The sequence below is a fragment of the Protomyctophum parallelum genome (assembly GCF_964188405.1).
Source record: "Protomyctophum parallelum genome assembly, chromosome: 17".
NCBI classification, from domain to species: domain Eukaryota; kingdom Metazoa; phylum Chordata; class Actinopteri; order Myctophiformes; family Myctophidae; genus Protomyctophum; species Protomyctophum parallelum.
In genome coordinates this window covers 9,098,744-9,120,098 of record NC_139719.1, presented here as the reverse complement: position 1 = coordinate 9,120,098, position 21,355 = coordinate 9,098,744, and the positions used below count along the sequence as shown (strand labels likewise).

At 41.2% G+C, this 21,355-nt stretch overlaps 3 protein-coding genes across 4 annotated transcripts; 2 read left to right on the top strand and 1 right to left on the bottom strand.

Moving 5' to 3' along the window:
• Positions 1 to 1,398: 1,398 nt before the first annotated feature.
• hbae4 (hemoglobin alpha embryonic-4) lies at positions 1,399 to 5,553 on the bottom strand. Its single transcript, XM_083786713.1, has 3 exons — positions 5,373 to 5,553; positions 2,935 to 3,139; positions 1,399 to 2,214 (listed from the first exon to the last, which is right to left on the bottom strand). The coding sequence occupies exons 1-3, from the start codon at positions 5,522 to 5,524 to the stop codon at positions 2,086 to 2,088; spliced, it is 486 nt and encodes a 161-aa protein (XP_083642839.1). The 5' UTR covers positions 5,525 to 5,553; the 3' UTR covers positions 1,399 to 2,085.
• Positions 5,554 to 6,152: 599 nt separating this feature from the next.
• Positions 6,153 to 9,884, top strand: pus3 (pseudouridylate synthase 3). 2 transcript variants are annotated; one of them, XM_083787308.1, is made up of 7 exons: positions 6,153 to 6,245; positions 7,276 to 7,672; positions 7,832 to 8,109; positions 8,464 to 8,647; positions 8,776 to 8,885; positions 9,021 to 9,193; positions 9,581 to 9,884. In XM_083787308.1, exons 2-7 carry the CDS (start codon positions 7,277 to 7,279, stop codon positions 9,850 to 9,852), a joined length of 1,413 nt encoding a protein of 470 aa, XP_083643434.1. In that variant the 5' UTR covers positions 6,153 to 6,245; position 7,276; the 3' UTR covers positions 9,853 to 9,884. The 2 variants fall into 2 exon arrangements, with proteins under 2 accessions (XP_083643434.1, XP_083643435.1); XM_083787309.1 differs by lacking the exon at positions 6,153 to 6,245 and adding an exon at positions 7,128 to 7,173.
• A 275-nt stretch (positions 9,885 to 10,159) lies between these two features.
• Positions 10,160 to 17,616, top strand: dcakd (dephospho-CoA kinase domain containing). Its single transcript, XM_083786992.1, has 5 exons — positions 10,160 to 10,413; positions 13,201 to 13,312; positions 14,667 to 14,870; positions 16,042 to 16,129; positions 17,291 to 17,616. The coding sequence occupies exons 2-5, from the start codon at positions 13,201 to 13,203 to the stop codon at positions 17,574 to 17,576; spliced, it is 690 nt and encodes a 229-aa protein (XP_083643118.1). The 5' UTR covers positions 10,160 to 10,413; the 3' UTR covers positions 17,577 to 17,616.
• The last annotated feature ends 3,739 nt before the right edge of the window (positions 17,617 to 21,355 follow it).

The window sequence follows — 21,355 nt, the reverse complement described above, 5'->3', positions numbered from 1 at the left end:
AATGAGAAATGCACCGAATACTAATTAGTGCTGATAGTTACTCATGATTACAGATTTGAATTGTTTTTAGTCACCTTTTCAGGTTGAATTTGAAGGTCAGATAGTTGGAAGTCTCTCTTACTTCTGTGGGGAGACTGTTCCAGTGATGGGAGGCTTGGAGGGATTATGAAACCTGGTCAGAATGAATGCACTTCTCTGCACATTATAAACAGGAATATCAATTATATAAAATTATTTAAATCTATTTGAGTGACCTCCACCCTAAGAAATGTAGGCCTATTCGTGATATAAATTATTATATACACATTATACACACATTCATTATAGGCTAACAATTCTCTTGATTAATTTATATAAATGTTAACTGATTACAGTGTATACTATGGACAACGTTATCATTGACCTCTGTTAGAATAGATATGGTTGTCTTCAAGAGTAATTAATAAACATCCTGCATATTTTGTTAATTAAAAACAAGGTGTGTGGGATAGTAGAATGGATAGCCTGTTATTTTAATGACCTATGGTTCAATCAGGGGGGCAGTCAGACAGATATTTTGTGAAGCCACTAAGGAAATGAAAGTTCATATAATGGCCTGTTGTGGCGCTGTCATTGGACCCAGAAAAACCCATAGCCCCATAGAAGTCCATGTATTTGGGCCCAACTTCACCTAGACTGTATTACCTTAATAAACATGGTCATGAATACTTTCTGCTTCCAGTCACTAGTTTAAAGTCTCATTTATAATGTCATAATATTCTTTTTGGAAAATTATGACCATAAAGTCGCGTATGTTCTGAGGGGCGTGGCTACCGTCTATGATCGGGATTCCCCTCCCACTCGAGTCAAAATAAAAACCAACGGAGAAGAAGGGGGGAAGTCCCGCCTCGTTGTCTGGGCCAGCCAATGGCCAGCTGGGCCAAAACGGATCTAGAAAGATGGCGACTTACAGTGCAAGGAATTACTGGCTTAGACCCGGAGAACGCTTTGTCCATATTTTTTACAGTCTATGGGTTCAATAGAACAGAAGTATCGGCTTGGTCTAAATATGCTTGCTAAATGTAAATTATTTTTAGTTATGAGTTCAGCACCATGGATAGCAACATAAAGTAGTTTCTCACTCAGCACTTGTGGGCTATGCCCATAGACTGTAAAACAATATGGACAAAGCGTTCCCCGGGTCTAACATGAACGTAAAATGAAGCCTGTCAGTCCTTGAATTGTAAGTCGCCATCTTTCTAGATCCGTTTGGGCCCAGCTGGCCCATTGGCTGGCCCAGACAACGAGGCGGGACTTCCCCCCTTCTTCTTAGTTGGTATTTATTTTGACTCGAGTGGGTGGGGAATCCCGATCATAGACTGTAACGGCCACGCCCCTCAGAACATGCGCAACTTTATGGTAAAAAAATGTATAAATGGGACCATAATTTTCCAAAAATAATATTATGACATTAGAAATGAGACTTTAAACTAGTGACTGGAAGCAAAAAGTATTCATGACCATGTTTATTAAGGTAATACAGTCTAGGTGAAGTTGGGCCCAAATACATGGACTTCTATGGGGCTATGGGTTTTTTTGGGCCCAATGACAGCGCCACAACAGGCCATTATATGAACTTTCAGGAAATCCCGATTTCCTTGTGGCTTCACAAAATATCTGTCTGACTGCCCCCCTGGCTTCGCCTGGCTCTAGCTCTTGCAGTGTTGAACTATATCAAATCTTTATTTGGATCCCCATACAGTAGCGGACGCCAAAGTAGCAGCTACTCTTTCTAGCGTCCACAACAAACATGACAATACATACCACTATCACATAACTAAACATAACAAGAACGGTCTTACTAAAATCATTTTTCAGACAATAAAAGTCAAGAAGAAAAACTAAGCATGACAACCTATCAAAATACATTCCATTGTGAGGTTATTCGGGTCAGTTAATTAGTACTAAATTGCAGACTAATTAGTTTAAAGCCTAATTAGTACAAAGCGCAGTCATTTTTTCAAACGTTTAGTAAAAAACAACATCATAACAACACAAAATAGTGCAGGGCATCTACGGGCTCATACAGCTGGTAGTCCACGATTCTCATCTGAACTTCTCTGCAAGCACAGCTGAGAAGGCAGACAGGTACTTGTCCATGGCCCTATGTGCCACGGGCGTAAAGTCCTCGCCCATGTAACCAGCCAGTGTGACCAGCAGACAGTGGGTGAATAGCTGAGGACCAATGAAAGAGGCATTATTAGACATGTGTCATTGGAGTAATTAAAGCACATTTTATATTGGCTGGCACTTCTTAGTCCTCCCCTCATGATTTTAATTCAATTAAATATTAACATGTTGGTGTTAGTTATAGGCTACTAATGATGATATATATATATATATATATATATATATATATATATGGGAAAGAAAATGCGATCTGCTGTCACAATTAAGCCCAAATATGGAGATCCCTGATGTCATCAATAACTCACATCTGACCTCAAACCTCAAACCCTTAGATCTCCATGGATATATGTCAGAACAGAACCTGTTCCTCTTCGATGTCTCCCCTTTGACTGATACCTGTCCATTCAAACTCTAGACCCAAAGTTATTAGTGAAGCCGTGCCCGGCAGCCGGCAGAAACTAGAGTTCTCAACAGCCCAGAGAATTAAGGCCCTCATCAAACCCTGTACACTTAGATCTCCATATATGGAGCTGACCTGTTCTGACATTCCATATATTGATCTGACCTCAACAAACCCTGTACACTCAAGACATGCTCCTTATATGGCCAGTACAGAATTCATTCCATGTTGATCTGACCCTCCATGCCAAAGCGCCAGCGCTCGCCCAGCAGCAGTCTGCTGTCAACGAGGTGGATGCGTGCAGAAGCGACCTCGCCCTTAGGCGTCTTACTGGTTATTATTATATTAACTGATGACAGGCAGACCTTAAAGTTGGTGGGGTCTATTCGAAGTATGTAAGCGTGCAGGGTTTGGAGGTCTGCCATGGTCTCTGACAACTGGTTTACGTTCCTGGCTCCTTCAGCTATGGCCAGGATAATCTTCTCCCCATGGGAACGCAGATGTCGAGAACGAGCACTGATGTCCAGATGTGAGAAATACGTCTTGGAGCCTGGCTCCGTTGTGAACAGCCTACAGAAGAGAGCAAACAAGGCACACTCAGTGGTGTAAAGTACATTTACTCATGTAATTATAAGTAACATTTTTAGGTAGGCAATTTCTTTTCTTTTTTTTATCCACCAAATAATGAATGATATGATATGATATGATATGATATAATACTTTATTGTCAGTTCACACTGAAATTTGTCTTGCGACACAGCAGCCAAGTATGCAGAACACATATACAAAACACAAAGAACAAGACAATTTACATACATAAAGACATGAGCAATATCCACCGCTTAGATTATCCTGTGGCAACTACATCTCCTGATTGAGCCTCAAGGTCGACTGGTGGACAAAGGACCTCTTTAGTCTGACCTTATTGTATGCTGGTACACCATATCTCCTTCCTGAAGGTAGCAACCTATATTCTCCATACATCACATGCTTAGTATTAGAGGTGATATTCCTTGCTAACCTTAGGATGCTGTTATCATACGTGGATGTATAAAGTTTCTGAAGTTGTTGTCCAACAATCTTTGAACAAATGTTCAGTTGTTGCAGCAGTTGTGACTTTAGGGCTGCAGACAAACATCCATACCAGGTGGTACTACAGTACTGAAGAACACTCATAATAACAGAAGTGAAAAACAAAAGAAGAATCCGTCTACTAGCACCGAAGGATCTTAGACGGCGAAGGAAGTAGATTCTTTGCTTTGTTTTCTTACACACTGAATCAATCTGATCTTTCCATGACAATAGATGGTCTATTACTACTCCTAGGTATTTGTACGAACATACCTGGTTGATCGGTTCACCATGAATAGTAATGGGGGATCTGTGTATCTCTGGTGGTGCACCAAAAACAATCTCTTCTGTCTTTTTTGTGTTAATGATGAGAGCGTTGTTATCACTCCATTCAACCACCTTATTTACTCTGTGTTGGTGCAGTCCAGGATCACTGGAACTATCTAGGAGAGAAATCAAAACTGTATCATCTGAGTATTTTAGAATGTATTGGTCTGGTGTGTCAGTGCGACATTCAGACAGGCATTCCTCAATACGACAGCTGTCAGTATATAGGGTGAAAAGTACAGCTGAGCTCACACAACCCTGGGGAGCACCAACATTAGTAGTTAATGCTGATGAGAGGGTTGTGTTCACTTTCACCCTCTGTACTCTGTTAGTAAGAAAAGAAGCATACCAGTGAATTAAGTATGGATTCAGTTCCAACTGTACCATTTTTGACACTAGTATATCAGACTGTATTGTGTTGAAAGCTGAAGAAAAGTCTAAGAATAGCACTCTCGCATGATTCTTATTTGACTTATCTAGGTGTTTTGTAATTAAGTGGACCAGTGTGAACAGAAATCAAATCAAATATAAATATAAATAAATAAAAACAAAAAACATAACAAAGACAACAAAATAAACCCAAAGATAAACAGTAAAACAGCTTGACATAAACTACAACTATTTTTCAAATTAAGTGCAAGGCAAGACAGGAAAGATCTGGAGACATGACTCACAATATACAGCAGATGACATTATTTGTCACAGGCCCGGCCTGCATCCAGCCCTCGCTCGCATAGGCTATTTTTTTTAAACTTTACTCAAGGTATTTCCAATTTTCAGTACTTTTACTTCTACTCCACCACATCTCAGAGGCAAATATTGTACTTTTACTCTATTGCAATTATTTGAAAACTTTAGTTACTATAGTTACTGTTATTACAAAACATACATTAACCACTCTGTATAGTGTATACATTTCGGCCATTTGAAAATAACCGATTTACTTGCTCACTATGCATTGCATGAGCTTGTAGATCTGCTATTTTCAAAATATTTTTGAAATTGGATATTCTGCATATGAAAATGTTCTACTCATGGTGAATTCTGAACTTTTACTTGTAAATAAGAGTATTTCTACACTGCAGATACTTTTACTTAATAAGTCAAGACAAATGTGGGTACTTTTACCACCACTGGGCACAGTTCCTTTCCTTAATGTATAGTGACAAAAAGGAACAATATAGAGTCCAAGAGTTTGGACTCTTCTGATCTTGATGTGCTTATTTACCTGCTCTGCTGTTTGGGAATATTATTCCTGGTCAAATTTGTTTGAAAGTTGTTCTGACAAATTTTCACTTACAAAAGTAAAGTACATGCTTTTACACAAGCAATAAACAATAAATAAAAAAAAAGTAGCCTACACAAGGAGCTTAAGTTGCCAACGGGAATTGAGACTATTACTTACCTAAAAAGTGCATCTGCACCAATTTCCTCTGCAACAGGTGTCAGTCTGTCCCATATCTCGATAATCAGTTTTCGCTCCCGATTCCTCAGCATTGCAATGGCAATGGCACTGAACTTTCCAGGTGTTGTGGTGTCTTCCAAAGTGTGTAGCATTTATTTCCCAATTAATCAACCATTTTCAACCGTTTGCTTCCTCTTCAATGTTATCGGCCAAGGACCATATGCTAGAAGGTGGGGGCCGGTTGTGCACTCACTGCACTGGGCTGGCCCTGTCTGATAAGATAAAGTATCGCAGCTTTCCATATCAGCATGCAGTTCCATAAGTTGAGAGTAGAACAGAACCATGGGGTGTGGGCTGGTACGTCTGAATATGGACGTATGTTGGCTTAGGACACAAAAACATGTCAGCCAAGTTCAAACCTCTTCTCTTTCAATTTATCTTAAAACTAACGTGATTTTGCACATTGTGTGCCTTATTATACACAGTATTTGAGGACATTATCTTGATAAGGGAATTGACCACCACTCATTTTGTCTCCCTAATTTCTATTCAATATCAGCTGTGCTAGTGTTTCTTTTTCGTTTACTTTTTTGTTTTGTATCTTTTTTGTTTGTACTAATTTTGCGTCATTAACACAGTTTCGACTTTCCTCCTGCAGTACTCCTGCGTACCTCTAGGGGTACACGCGTACACGTCCCCACTTGAGAATTTGAAACCAACTACATTTCCCAGACACCTCTTCCACAGGAAATAAATCCGTTGCGAATTTCCGTCCGACAACGATGGTCGCGTGGGAAAGTTATTACTAATACAAGTTTTCATTAGACCAGTTTAGAAAGACACTTGGAATTAAAACTGTACGAGAAAACAAAGGTAATTTGCTGAAGTGTTTTGGCACTTTCTTTGACAAATGAACGCCTCCCTCTCAATCATCGCATTAACCCGTGCCCTCTCCCTACGCTCATTCTGTAGCTCATCTCGGAGGCTCGGAGCTACAGAATGAGCGCAGTGCTGATGGAACATATGGGGCTACTGTCCCTACTGTCGCATAAGCTATGCTAACTGGCTAATTTGCTGTACACATGCAGTTGCTGCAATTTACAACATTATCTCTTGTCTTGTCACGATCAGATTCATCAGCCACACATAAGGCGTTAAAATGCAGTAGAATAGAATACATTTATTGAGTGCAGCAGGGTTTCATTATAAAGTGGCTGATGTAATGTGACATCTAATCACGTTTATTGTAGGGGGACAGTCAGTGTCTCTGCAGACTGCACTCTGCATTCATTAATGACATTGACCAGCAACACTTCCCGTATGTTAATTCATGCCATGGCACAGGCACAGCGGTATCTACACAACATGAGAAGCCTTAGTAAAGCCGAACTGCCTTTTTACAAAACTATTATCATTTTGTTATGCACAGATTGACTCAAGAAAGCATACACTACAGCATTATAGTATAACGTTCGGCTCTAACGAGACAATGAACTCAGACAAGTTGACAACCAGCACTGGTTCGAGCTATCTTATATATAGTTCCTGTATATAAGATGTTAGTGGGCTCCCGGATGTTTGATTTAGGTGCATGGTCCAGTTAACAAAAATACTACTGCTTGTTGTGACGTCACCTCAGCACACATAAATGGAATTGTGTTTACCTTTACCCTGCTGTGAATTGAAATGGCCCTGGGGACCATTCCAGCACCAACACATGATATTGTTTTTGGACCTTTATTTTTGACCAGGAAGCCACATTTAGTCCAGAAATCTCTTTTACAAGGGAGACCTGGCCAAGGTAGAAAAAAACACATTTTCTCATGTAATGTTTATTTGTTGAAATAATATGTACACACTACACTTTCAGAAGTATAATTTATATTCTCCGCTTCTGAAACAGTATGTCAGATATTAACTTGCGTCAACGAGTCAAAGATCTGGAGGAGGAGTTGGAAAGGATCAAGTCTCAGTTGGGACAGGAGCATGGAGCCGGGGATGATATTGTCAGGACCACCAAAGACTGTCCCCCTGATAGCCACGCCAGTGGCAAGAGGAGTAGGAAAGGTGGAAAAGACCGTCCTTTTGACTTCTCTGTCCACCCTCGGCGACACGTGGCCCTCCGGCTGGCATACCTGGGCTGGGCCTACCAGGGCTTCGCTGTCCAGGAGAACACAGACAACACGGTGGAGGCCAGGCTGTTCGAAGGTCTGCTGAAGACACGGTTGATCCACGACCGTCAGAGTTCCAACTACCACCGCTGTGGGCGCACTGATAAGGGAGTTAGTGCCTTTTCCCAGGTCTGTTCACTTTGACTGTTAATCTGGTCGGAGATTGGTTTTAGGTTGGTTACAACATCCTGTAATGTACATATTCTCCAATAAAAAAGGGAAAAGCTTTTCACAATAATGATGCTTTTACACATTCACTTGTCTTACCCGTTTTTTGCCCTTTCCCAGGTAATATCCATAGACCTGCGCTCCTCTCAGTTTTGTGAAGGATTAGGTGTCACACTTCCAGACAATGTGGATGCTGGTACCAAAGTTAAAGCTGTTGGCTCTGAGCTTCCATATGTGAAGATGCTGAACAGAGTTCTCCCTCAGGACATCAGGGTGCTGGAGTGGGCACCGGCGGCCGAGGGTTTCAGTGCACGGTTTGACTGTAAGTCCCGAACTTACCGCTACTACTTCAGCCATGGGACTTTGGATGTAACGTTGATGGCAGAGGCCGCAAAACGGTAGGTAGTAGAGATGCAAACCTACGTACACTGATAAGTACACAGATGGCAATACTGGCCTACAATTATGTACTTTCTATGATTTACTTATTTTTCCCTCCACCAAGGTAATGCAGTTGGTGTGACAGTGCATCATCAAGAGTCTTGTCTCCTGCTTCTAGTTATGCAGGAGACTTGTGTATGATCATAAATGAAAACTTAAATCCACTATACTTGACTGGGGTTGGCTCGGTCCATCCCCCCCCCCCCCCCCCCCGCTACACCAAATCTCTTTGAACACATGATGTTGCCGACTGAGTTCTCATGTGCTTTGAAGTCACAGTTCCCAATTAAAAGACTGTTGACACTCCACAGCTATGAGGGCACGCATGACTTCCGCAACATCTGTAAGATGGACGTGGGCAATGGAGTGCTGCAATTCCAGAGGACCATCCTGTCGGCCTCAGTCAAACCCATCCATTCTCATGACACCACCAGCACTGACCCATATGACCTCTTCATCTTTGAGATCAAAGGACTGGCGTTCCTATATCATCAGGTGTGTGTGTGTGTGTGTGTGTGTGTGTGTGTGTGTGTGTGTGTGTGTGTGCTGTATATTATGCTTCATAGGAGTGTGTGTGGCTTTGTACTAACAGCCACTGTTTCTTTTATCCCTGTATATTGTAGGTGCGCTGTATGATGGCTGTGCTGCTCCTAATTGGACAGAAGTTGGAAGCTCCAGAAATAATCAACCAGTTGCTGGATGTTGAGAGCAACCCCAGGAAACCCCAATACAGGCAAGTTTGCTGTGCATGTTGTTTATCAACTGTTGGTGGTGGTGAGGTGGCTGTGACTTTAATCTGTTCTAGTCAGGACAAGCTGTGTGTCGGGTGCCGTCTGAGTGAATGCTGTTTTGATTTATGTCTCTCTAGCATGGCGGTAGACTTTCCGCTTGTTCTGTACGACTGCCACTTTGACGGGCTGAGCTGGCACCGGGATGATGATGAGTTGAACCACGCCCTGGCCACACTGCAGCAACACTGGACCCAGAGTGCCATCAAGGCTAATGTCATCCATGGGATGATCCAGGGCCTGGAGGTCATAGGTGAAACATTCAATAAGATCGACTCAACTTTTACATCCAATCCTTCAGTTACCTTTTTTGGAATGACAATTAGAATAGTTTAAATTATTAATAACAACAATAATAATAATGTATAAGTGGGGAGAGATGCTGCCTGGGAAACGGAAGGTTCCCGGTTCGCCTTCCAGCTTACAGTATGTGTTGTGATGCATTGTGAGGTTGTAGATTTGCTACTTTAGAGGTCTTACATTTTTGTGTATAATGACTTGCCCATAATAATGATGATGATAATAATACAACTTTATTGTATAGCACCTTTCATGACAAAATACAGCTCAAAGGCATTCGCACAGCAGGTTGAAAAGTGGTTCAAATAAAATGCATCCTTCTCTTTGTCCAACTCCACAGGCGGCGTGTCTTCTAGTCATTGCTTCCTGGTAGAAGGCACCAGACAAAGAAATTACAAGGCTTTGCTAGATCGTCCATGCTGTGATAGTCTGGAATCCAGGATAGAACATTTTGTTAAGAGAGGAAGACTGGAGCGTGAAGAAGGAGAGAACGGAGGAGAAACGGTACTCAGGGGTAAAAGGTCAAAGCATTCCCACAGTTCCTCAAGTCCACATGTTGCTACAGAAGTGCCATCGTCAAACACAAATGCAGACAAGCAAATGGAGGACTGATATTTTTAGGATGGTGGACTGGTTTGAGTAATGCCTTGTATACTTAATAAAAAATCTATTGAATTTTGACTTTCACATTTTGTTATTCCACTCATTCTCATCTATGCAAAAGCTTTGTATTACTATTTTCCATGATTTATTTTATTCAGACAGCTTATTTGTTTAATTAAACGCATTTTGAAAGCCTGTTGTTCCCGCGAGTACGACAGAAAGTTTAATTGAGATGAAATGCAAAGTGAAGCGGAACCATCTGGTGAATGAGTGCAACTCCGGAAGACTTGAAGCGATGCACCGTTTAAGCCAAGAAGCTAGCTTGTTAGCAATTTGGTAGCTGTCTTGAGTTTTTTAATTGCTAGTAATATGTTTCATATTCTTGTCATTTTCCCGCATGTTTTATGAGCACTACGCGACAATGGCAGCAGCGATATGTAATATTTATTTGACTTGATAAACAACACGACTGCTAACGTTAGGCTGTTTAGCAGGCTTGTTTACGTTTTCATAATCGTTCTGGCTGTCATTACAGCTGAAGTAGGAGTGTGATTTCGTTTACAAGCCAAGGTAAAGTGGTGACTGCATGGTGAGAAAGGGCACGTATGGAAACGATTATCCTAAAACTGTCGTGTAAACTAAAGTCATTTATGGTCTACTCCAGAGTGAGACTAGACTATATTTCCTCAGCACCTGTATTGACTATTCATATAAGATCTTTCTGTGTTCATTCATAAATATGGCACTGACCGAAACAAACGTTTGTCCTCATAGGCCTATGTCCTATCACTTATGCACTTTGGAACGTGGTTGAGCATGAGTTATTTCTTTTTCTAGTCTGTCTACCGGTAATCGTCTATTCCAACTCCAAGGAGGAGTCCTTATACACTGTGTTGTGTTTGGGTCCATCACCTTTAGATTAGATATAAGGAATTCGTGCATTACTTTCATCCGACGGAGCATTGGTCCGAACGACAACCTACCTCCTCCCTCACCCTAACCCTAACCTCCCCCGGGGCAGACACCTAAACCTAACCGCAACCCTCTCCCGACCCGCAGCGCACCTCGGTGCTCTGTCGGATGATAGTATGCCTCCCATGTCAAACAACAAAGAAATAAAAGCATGTTCTTCAGACATTGAGTATAGAGGAGGATGCAAGCTCATGAATCAAAATATTTGACAGAAGCTTACTAATTTATGTATGGAAAAAGTAAAAAAAAACAACAACCTATCCTTTCTTGCTTTTTCCAGGCTTTTGATAATTAATTATCAGACTTCATTTGGTATAAATGTTTCTTAACTGGGAAATATGTGTTTAAAAATAAATAAAGCCTATGTCTATTTGTTTTAAAGTTCTGGTACATAAAATAATTAGTCTACAGGTTTATCAGGTCTTTAGTTAAAATGGTTCTATGATGCTGGTAGCCATGCACAACCCAAGAGAAGTGAGCAACAGCACAGACTTGCTGTTGGCACAAACAAGGGACTAAATTATTTTCGCTCCTATGCCACCAAAATGTGGAATGCCCTACCAACAGTCCTTAAGACATGCGAATCCCATGACTCCTTCAAAACCGCTCTCAAAGGGCACCTACGGACGGCTGCAATTCGAAACTGGCCCCCATAAAATCTGAATCCCCCACCCACCCCTTTTTCCCCTCACTATTTGTTTTTCCCCCCCCTTTTTTACCTCCTCTATGATAATTTTCCTGTTTTTGGCTATATAGAAGTGTATATTTGTACGTCTGTAAATGTTACGATTAATTGAACATGGTGGACCCTATTGTAAACAAGTGTAATGCTTATTATGGTGTCGTCCACAGTTAACAGTTTTGTATTGAGTTGTGCTTGAAATGTACTGTAATTCTCCAAACTTAATAAATACTTCAATCAATCATATCAGGCAGAGCTAACTTCTGACTGAACAAGCTGATGAAAAGACAATTGATTGGATCTATTGAAAACTCACTTGCATAAGACTTATTTATTTATGAATCAATCACATACTGCTGTGCACAACACAGTTAATTATTATACTACGGTATTTACAATATAGCCCTATCTAGTATCTAGCACTGTCTCATGTCATCACTACACTACTTATGGGCATTGGCCAGCAATTATGGCCGCTATGACCTTTGTATTGGTAAGAATGTGGCGATACTATGCGTACACACTACACAACATCATGATACAGCTCTTGTGATCTAATGCAATTAGTGGAATATTGTCATACTTTTATTTTTTTTTGTTTTGTTGTGATAATCCTCCCTACTATAGTGTGTTGGCCATATAAGGAGTTCCTCCCTGTCCCCAGTTAACCCCTGGGGGTCAAAAAACCTTCGTTTTTGACTCTCTATCCTGATTGGACGAAAGGCTGGGTCCCACAGCCAAAAACGAAACCTAAGGTTTTTTGAGTGAAATCATTGAATATACCTTTAAGAAAAGCTAATCAGGCCCAGGCCGTAGCGTAACGGTCTGGGCACCGGACTGGTGATCCAGTCGCGGTGTGCCGCGGGTTCGACTCCCGGACCCGACACGGCCTTTACCGCATGTCATCCCCCCATCTCTCTCCCGTTTCCTGTCAGCCTACTATCTGTCCCTTAAAAAATCAATAAAAGGCGTAAGCCGCAAAAAAGATATCTTTAAATAAAAAATAAAAAGAATAGCTAATCAATTATTAGAAAAATGTTGAGTATGAAAAAACAACCATAATTATGCATATATATCACACTGACAAACTAGAGATGTCCCGATACTGTATCGCTATCGGTCCTTTTTAGTCAAATCGGTATCGGCAAATATGCCAGTCTAACCAGCGACCCGACACAGGGTTAAGGGGTTGACACTATAGCAGGTAAATAAAATGTTGGGGCATGTGGAGTTTGCTTTTGAGTTGCCCAAACTGCAAGTGCACATTTGAGTGAGTGAGTCTGCTATTATATTAAGGAGTTAACAACACGAGATAAAATAAGTAATGTTTTTATTTTTTATTATTATAAATATTATTTCTGGTATCGGGATCGTATCGGGAACGGTGCCTTGGGCTCGGCGGTCGCTGGGGTGTGGCCAGCGCTGGTTTGCTGCACCTGGCCGGCAGGTTTCGAACCACAGCCTGTTGGCCGGGTGCGGCCTTCCCTTCCGGTGCTGGTTGCGCCTCGGTGATGGCTGCGCCCGGGGTGCCCCTCCGTGGACTTGAGCTGGAAGTGGTTGAGGGGTTGAAACACTCTAAGAAGGTTGGAGACCACTCTCTTCCAGGCCAAGGCATCCATTAGAAATGGATTATATTCGCATCTTTGATGTATTTACAAACTGTATATTAATGGTGTTTTATCATTATTACATTGCCTCTTCAGATGTTCCTCGTGGGGCTCACAGGGGGCATATCCTCAGGGAAAAGCACAGTGTCTTCAATGCTGCGAGAACTTGGATGCCCCATTATTGATGCTGATGTGGTGGCCAGGAAAGGTAGGTCCTTTGCTCTCTTTCTACTGTACTGTTCTTAAGCAGAAATATGCCAAAAGTAATCTTAAATAATTAAGATTAATTTGTTAAATGAAGCCAAGTGACAGTCAGCAGCACTCAGCACGCTGTCTATCTCTGTATCTCTTTCTGCTGCCAATGGTTCACGTTTGCTAAATCAATTGAAGTAATAGTCTAGTCTATAAATGGTGGACAAAATTGATTTTCTTGTGAAATTCTCTGAATAGACAGGCTGTGATTTGAACAGTGACATGGGATATTTCACGTCAAAACATATTTGTGTTGGAGCTGTTGCCTGGAGCTAAATGAGCTTTTTGTTATGCAAGTCCTCTTCAAATCAGAGATTTCTGGAACTGCGAAAGATGAATCTTTTTCAGAGGAAGTTTTTCAGAGGAAGTTTAAATTATTTCTCTTGCTCCCAGAATAAAATAAGTAAAGAAAACCACCAACCCTTGAAGGACGTTACTACTGTAGCCCAGTCATTTATTGCATTGACCACATAATCTCCACATCCCAGGTTCAAATCCATTTAGAGACCTCTGTACCATTACTTTCCCATCTCTCTCTCCACTGTATTGCCAAATAAAGCTGAAATGCTGTAAAGTTAAACACTTTATTGCCAATTACTGTATGAGGTTCATACAAGGAACTGTGTATAGTATCTATCTAGTCGTGTGATGACTCATGACGCAACAAAACAACATTCAGAAACTGGTTTAGGAATACAGAAAATATCCACAGATGTACAGGACACCCGTTACTGCACTGTATTACATTGCAGAAGAACATACATTCTAACAGTTTAGCCAAGATAAATGAAAATTATATTAACAACAAAAAATAAAGCAGCACCTTTATGTGAATGAGCAGATAATGCTGAGGACCAAGCCAATGTGTTCAATTGAAGCAATTAGATCCTCACTGCGTAGTGTGTACTATATTGATGGATAAATCAGAGTCCGGAATCCTGCTCACAGAGCCTTTATACCGTGCCAGTGTCTACAGTACATGCATTTCAATTAAGGCTCTCATTTAAAAATAAATAAAATAATAATCCTCAATAATCATGATTAATAAAGTAAATAAACAAGGTTACAATATTATGCAAAAAAATGGGGATTATAATTTTTGCCATATTCACAGCCCTTCATCCACATTCACATGCAGTTGAAACTGCCCTGTGTTTTTTCTGTCACTGGGTGGTGGTAGTAAGCTAGGCAAGGTTGCTACTTACTGCTAGAACTCAATACAGAGGACATTTGCATGGCATTATTATGCACATGACTTATAATAAATGGAAATATTATTTCTACAATTTCCTCCTCACTGTGTGTAACAGTCGTGGAGCCCAACAGCAGAGCCTACTGCCGCATTGTGCAACACTTTGGTTCAGAGATCCTACTGGAGAGTGGAAAGATCGACCGGCAGAAGCTGGGCGAGCTCATCTTCAACAGTGAGGAGAAGAGGAAGCTGCTCAACTCTATAACCCACCCAGAGATCCACAAAGCCATGCTCAAAGAGATCCTCTTCTACTTCCTCAGAGGTGAGGGGACGACTGGAGCCTGGCTCAGTTAGAGGAGCTTGTTTTATGCAGGAAATATAGTGGGCAGTGGCCTCCACTCATGATCTGTCTGTAGAGAAATTCATATACCGGGTAGGTTCTAGGATTGTATTCAGAAAAAGGTTCTACATCTTAACCCATTCTAGAATATCTAGCCAAGCTCGCTACGAGCTTGTAGATCTGCTTTTTTATTTATTTGTGAAAATGTGGCACAAATCTTTCAATATATTCAACTTTTAACTAAAATCTTTGCTTCTGGGGGGTCCCTGGAACAACATATTTTCAGATGGGGGTCGGCGGCCAATTACGTATAATTTTGGGGGTCCTTGACGTAAAAATATTTGAGAACAACTGACATAGAAGCAGGATTTTTCAGAAAACTGTCATGATATAAGAAGACATTTTTTAGAATCAGGTCTAAAGGTCTCATTGTGTCACCTGCCATTGCATGAACGTTGATTTGTAAAGTGCACAATAGAACCACCCAATAAACAAATGCAGCTTACTTTGCATTAGAAATTACTTTTATTTATGCACAATGTAGGTGTCCCCGTATATGTATGTTGAAAGGATTTCTTAAGTCATGCAATGTTCATAAAGTGACCTGCAGCATATTTGAGTGACAAGTTTCAAGTATGCTTCCTGTTTCCTCTTTTGTGTTCTACGTAGTCGTGTGTGCTCGTGTGGTGCTCGTGCTTCTCTGTGTACTGGATGGGGAATGCGTGTTGGACACGCTCTTGCTCAATGCTTACCCATTCTATTCAATTCAAGTTCGAGAGCCAGAATGAAAAGATAGTTGCAATTTGTTTTCTTTCAGCAGAGAGGCAGAGATGATTTCCAGTGCAAATAAAACTAGCGGTACCCGTGCCACGAAATGGATGCATCGGGTTTGCAATAATCAGCATCTCAATCTGCCAAAATCATTATCATTATGTAATTCCAAAAACTGATTACAGTTCTGATTGCAGTCAGACAAGGATTATTGTTGTTCAAATTCAGTCTGCGCACGCATGCAGGCTGTTTTTAACTACTCACAGAGTGTAAATGTCTTGTACAGAGACAGGAAAAAAACATGGTGTCACAGACACTTGTGTAAAAAGACAGTAATTAATGCTATTTGACAATTGGTGTCCCGCCTCCTCTTCCTCCTCAGGGTATCGCTATGTGGTGTTGGATGTGCCCCTGCTCTTTGAAACCAGACGCTTAACACAGTTCCTGAACCACACCGTGGTGGTTTACTGGTAAGATGGCTGGTTGTGTAGATAAACAATAAAAGTAAAAACAGAAATAAAATCTGCAAACTGTCACAGTGCAGTATAGATTGTATAGAACAATGCAAGTGGGTCAGCAACTGTGGACAATTTCCTGCCCTGGGCAAGACAAGACAATGGTTCACTTTGACCATTATATTTCTGGATTTTTAATCATTCAGATGCATAAACCATAACCTTTTCCGACGGTGCCATGGGCATACATTGGCAAATTCAGAATTGTCATCATGGATGCACTGCGTTGGTGTGCGAAGGCCGAATGGCAACACCACTGTGCTGTGGGATTCAACTTATTTATGCTTGTATTACTGTAATTAATAATACTAATGATCATTGTACACATTACTTTCATTACTCATAGTATAAGGTACACCTCGTGTTCTTTGTTATCTCTCAATATAAATATTGCCCTTAACACAATCATTCCCGGGATTCCTTCAAAATAGGAGCTCTGGGGTTCTGGGAGCTTCTGCCACGCTAACAGCTAAGTGAATGGGACGCTAATATGAACGAAGCACTAAATTAAAAAAGGAATAAATATCGCCTGGTATCATTGAGGATGCGTTAGGACGTGTACACACATCCTATGCATCCGTCGATTGGACTCCCTATGACGTTTCCAGACATCCTACAGATGGAATGTGTTAACCCATTCTGACCTGAGATCAGATTCTAAAAATGTCTATTACATCCTGACAGTTTAATTATTAACCCATTCTGACCTGAGATCAGATTCTCGTATCGCGCCACTCGGTGGCGCGATACGAGCTTGTAGATCTGCTATTTTTCAATAGCTAAAGCATAACATGATGCCAACACCAAAATGGGTGCCCGGTCAGAATGGGTTAATAACCACTCTTTCACCGCTACCAGGGCACTGCAGAATGTATTCTTTTAACAATGGCGTGGTACCATCAATAAGAGAAAGTCCTGCACCTACAATGGACAGGTGCGTCGGATAACTGGAACTGAGAAATAGAGAAAAAAGAATCCCGCGCACTGTCTTCACTTTAGACTTTAGATTTATTGAGCAACGTTTCGGTCGTCAGACATTCATCAGGCAGATGCCTTATTTCTCTACTTCGTGGTACCATCGATAACATCAGTCTGTGTGTGTTGTTCCTCCCGCAGTGACCCGGCCACTCAGCTGTCGCGCCTCATGCAGCGGGACGGGCTGAACCAGGAGCAGGCAGAGAGTCGGCTGGCCGCCCAGATGCCGCTCAACGAGAAGCGCGGCCTGGCCAACCACGTCATGGAGAACTCTGGCAGCCGCGAGGACACCCACCGGCAGGTCCTGCGACTGCACACCAAGCTGGAGGACTCCATGGAGTTCCTCCTGGTCCGGGTCATCGCCATGGCGGCGGCCGCCGGCCTGTGCGGAGTGCTCCTGTACTCCGCTAAGATTCTGGTGGCTTAGCAGCAGCACGGGCCAGGCTGATGAAACATTAAGGGGGCCATGGGGGAAATATCCAGGTGCAGGGAGGGGCGCTGTATGAGGAGGGGGTGCCTGCAGGGGCCCTGAAATTAAGTTACCATAGTGTCAATATATTTTTTTTATCCAAATGGTCATTTAAGGCCCACATCGCCAATCTTAACCTAACCTCCTCCTCACAAAAGGATGATAGGATTCAGGTTAGAAATGGGCAAGGTGGTCTTTTAATAAACACAAAACATCTGTTTTGGTCAAAAAGTATAACTTTACAGGCAGCATCTGCCCCCCCCCTCCCCGCTCCAATAAACTGCACTGAAAAGAGTGACTTCATGCCTCCTAAAACTAAAGCTAAGAGAGAGAGTACCTAACACAATGTTTCATGAAGAAATATGGGTTCATTAATCCACGAGTGGTGGTGCAACAAATTTCTAACGTTAGACTGTGAAATTGTAATTAGTGTACAGTGTACACTAACTACTACTTATTCTGAGACTTAATGATTTACCCTTTTGGTCTACATTTTATCCACAAGAAGCTACCTTTTAGCAAGCTATTCATACCAAATAAAAAGTTACCTGTGCCATGCCCACCACCCCCTGTCGCCCCAAACCCTGCCCAGTGAACCAGCTGTACGACGTCCACCACCTGTCACCCCAGTGAATTGGCCTCAACTGAAGAAACAGGCGAGCTGCATTGTGTCGAGTATTACTGTCTTTATTAATTATGAAACATAACTCAGGTAACATTTAGTTCCCCCCCAAGTTAACAACTCTTATTAAGCTGGACTATTGTTCCCCCCTGCCTGTTTGTGATTGTGTTTATTCTACCCAAGTGTATGAAGATTGCCCTCTTTGTCAATGAGGGCATGTGAAAACGGTCTCTTCCATTGCCATTCCAGCAAGTTATGCTAATTATTTTTGCTAGAAACATTCTGGCATTGTAGTAAAACATGGCTTTAGTGGTGGAATGTCCTCTTTTAACTCTTAATTTAAGGACTTGAGATTGTTAACATATAACTTGCACTGACAAGAAAAATGCAGTTTAGTGACTGAGATGTTTTTTTTTCTTCCCCTTGTGAGAGTTTCTGTAGGCATCATAAAAAGAATGAAGTTAGAATCTTACACTCCACTAGACTCCTTCTAGAGCGTTGCAGTCCCGCCCCCTTTCATGACGACGACAGGCCTGGAAGTATTTATTTAAAGCCTTTTAAGCCTCTGTCAAAGCCAACTCTTGTTGTGACAAATCATGACAAGAGCGTTTTGTAAATAATTATAAAGAAGAAAAAATGGGTAGGGTACAACACTTCTTCTTTCTAATTATTTGATCGGCCCAAAACTGTTTATTGTCATGATTTATCACAACAAGAGTTGGCACACAAATGTTGGCACACAAATGTCTATGGGGTAAAATGAATGGGGAATTCTCTTCCGGGCCTGTCATCATGAAAGGGGCGGGACTGCAATGCTCTATAATGGACAGATAACTAGCACTGCAATGTGCCCCAGACTTGACCTGAGATCAGATTCTAAAAATGTCTTCTACATCCTGACAGTTTACTGAAAAAGCTATGTTTCTATGTCAGTCGTTCTTCAATTTTTCAAAAATAGCAGATCTACAAGCTCATAGCGCGCCACCGAGTGGCGCGCTATGAGCTTGTAGATCTGCTATTTTTCAATAGCTAAAGCATAACATAATGATAACACCAAAAGGGGTTCCCGTTAACAGGTGGAGCAATGACATTCTACTTCATTATTTCAGTCCCACATTTATGCAGTATATTATGTTACGGCTTGTAGCTAAAACAGTTTCATTCTAGAAATGGCAAAGGGTCAGGTGAAAGGATATACATTCATTGAATCTACCCAAGTCCAGAAATGACCATAGCTTTATTCACTTAGTTCACTTTATTCACTTAGTCTTGAGCATTGTTTTTATACATTGCTCAAGACTCTAGTACAAATCAACAAATGTAGCCACATCTATGTCATGATTTTAGATTTTTCATTTGATCATTACTACTAAAATATGGTTGATGTGAAGTTGTGACCTCAATGTTTCGCAGAAGCATATTGTATGGATCCCTAGAATTAATAAGGATGTGAGAAGATGTGTTTGACAATCTCCTTTTCACATCAAGAAATGTGAATGTACACTTTCTAGCGAATGGTTAACTGAATTAACAAGCAGACTTTGTATTTACCACTGTGTCTTTTCTTACACTTTAAGCTGTCTGTAAATATGAAGTTCACCATTTATTTTCTTTTTATTTATTTATGAAAGGATGCATAATACTCACTAATTACATTTGTTAGATGAGCTGCTGTTAATTTCTCAGACATGAATGTAAGTTATCATTATCACAATGCTGATTTCAAGTAAACAATGTTATGTCACATGATGCAGTAGCAGCCACATTTGGGTTTTTCAGGTTTGTAATGAAAAGTTATTTTTATCTCCCACTGTTTCAAAGGACCTGTGCATGCAAAAGATCTATTTCAATGTATGTGGATTTGAGACACATAGCATTTTCTCTTCATTAGGCCTACTAATGTGCAGTGATACATCTAATTTAGGCTCAATCGGACCTATGTATACCAGTATACCAGTGTTTTATTTCAAGGACCCCCAAATTGATTAGCCCGCAAATCCCCCATTTGAAAAGATTTGTTGTCCTAAGAGAAGATCTGATGTTGTCACTTTGAGAACCACTGGTGTATACAACAGTACAACACAACAGGCATATTCTTGACTGAAAATAGTTACAGCAGGTCACAAATGTGGAGCTCTAGCCCTTTCTTCTCTTTAGGCCATCCATCTGCCTCTTCAGTCTGTGTGGGAGCCTGTCTGGCTGGGAGGGATGGGTGACATCACCCTGGCACTGTCGTGCCCCCTCGCCTTGGCGCTGTGTAGGCAAGGCAAGCCTGCATGGGTAACTTGGCTCAGTGTGGAGTCTGCGCTGGTCCAAGCTTCGCTTTTATCAAGGGACTGCAGAATTAATGCTGAGTGACTGTGGCTGGGGGGAGGCAGCGAACTGACAACGCCTGGCCACACTTGCACACAAATGCATATAATACACACTTTCATACACAAAATGCACTTAACACGTACAGAAATAAACAGGCAATACACACTAGTATCAAATGCATTTCACACAAACACTACAACAAATTTCTCCAGAGCTGTCCATCAGCCATGGTTTTAATTTATTATCTTTTCTTCTTTTTGCTCTGTTCATCTGTCCATCCACAGGGCAATGTACTTTACTGGGCAGACAGCTGTTAAGAGGAGATTTCCACTGTCCCTTTCTCGGTCAGCTTGAGACACAGAGAAGGACCTGATGTAGAACATGGAGGGAGCAGTAGCACTATATCTGTACCAGTTAGTGCAAAGGCTTCAGGCAGAGATGAGTGGCAAAACCTCAGTCAGAATTTAAATTGGTTCCATTCAGAAGGTGTCGAGCCACCAAGGTCAGACGTAGATCTCACGTCTTGCTTTGGCATAATTGGGACACTTGGGCTGTATATTGACAAAAAAACAAACAAATCTGATACGATTTCAATATATTGTGACATTGCAATATTAATCACATTTTATGAAAACTGTCACAGTGAGCACATGATCTGAGTTAAAAAAACAACATTATTTTGTATATATATCACAGTACCTGTGTAACATACAACATAGAGCAATTTTTCATTTAATCTGTAAAATAATAAGCATATTCTTTTAAAATTATTAATTTACTACTACTTCCTTTTTAAAAT

What these genes read in the sequence shown, in the direction of transcription:
- hbae4 (XM_083786713.1), bottom strand. Translation starts at nt 5,524, where the DNA reads ATGCTACACACTTTGGAAGACACCACAACACCTGGAAAGTTCAGTGCC. An exon ending in GGTGCAGATGCACTTTTTAG is followed by an intron (nt 3,140 to 5,372) that starts GTAAGTAATAGT and finishes TCTCTTCTGTAG; the next exon opens with GCTGTTCACAACGGAGCCAG. An exon ending in TAGACCCCACCAACTTTAAG is followed by an intron (nt 2,215 to 2,934) that starts GTCTGCCTGTCA and finishes ATTGGTCCTCAG; the next exon opens with CTATTCACCCACTGTCTGCT.
- pus3 (XM_083787308.1), top strand. Translation starts at nt 7,277, where the DNA reads ATGTCAGATATTAACTTGCGTCAACGAGTCAAAGATCTGGAGGAGGAG. An exon ending in ATGGCAGAGGCCGCAAAACG is followed by an intron (nt 8,110 to 8,463) that starts GTAGGTAGTAGA and finishes GACACTCCACAG; the next exon opens with CTATGAGGGCACGCATGACT. An exon ending in CCAGGGCCTGGAGGTCATAG is followed by an intron (nt 9,194 to 9,580) that starts GTGAAACATTCA and finishes CCAACTCCACAG; the next exon opens with GCGGCGTGTCTTCTAGTCAT.
- dcakd (XM_083786992.1), top strand. Translation starts at nt 13,201, where the DNA reads ATGTTCCTCGTGGGGCTCACAGGGGGCATATCCTCAGGGAAAAGCACA. An exon ending in TGATGTGGTGGCCAGGAAAG is followed by an intron (nt 13,313 to 14,666) that starts GTAGGTCCTTTG and finishes TGTGTGTAACAG; the next exon opens with TCGTGGAGCCCAACAGCAGA. An exon ending in CCTCTTCTACTTCCTCAGAG is followed by an intron (nt 14,871 to 16,041) that starts GTGAGGGGACGA and finishes CTTCCTCCTCAG; the next exon opens with GGTATCGCTATGTGGTGTTG.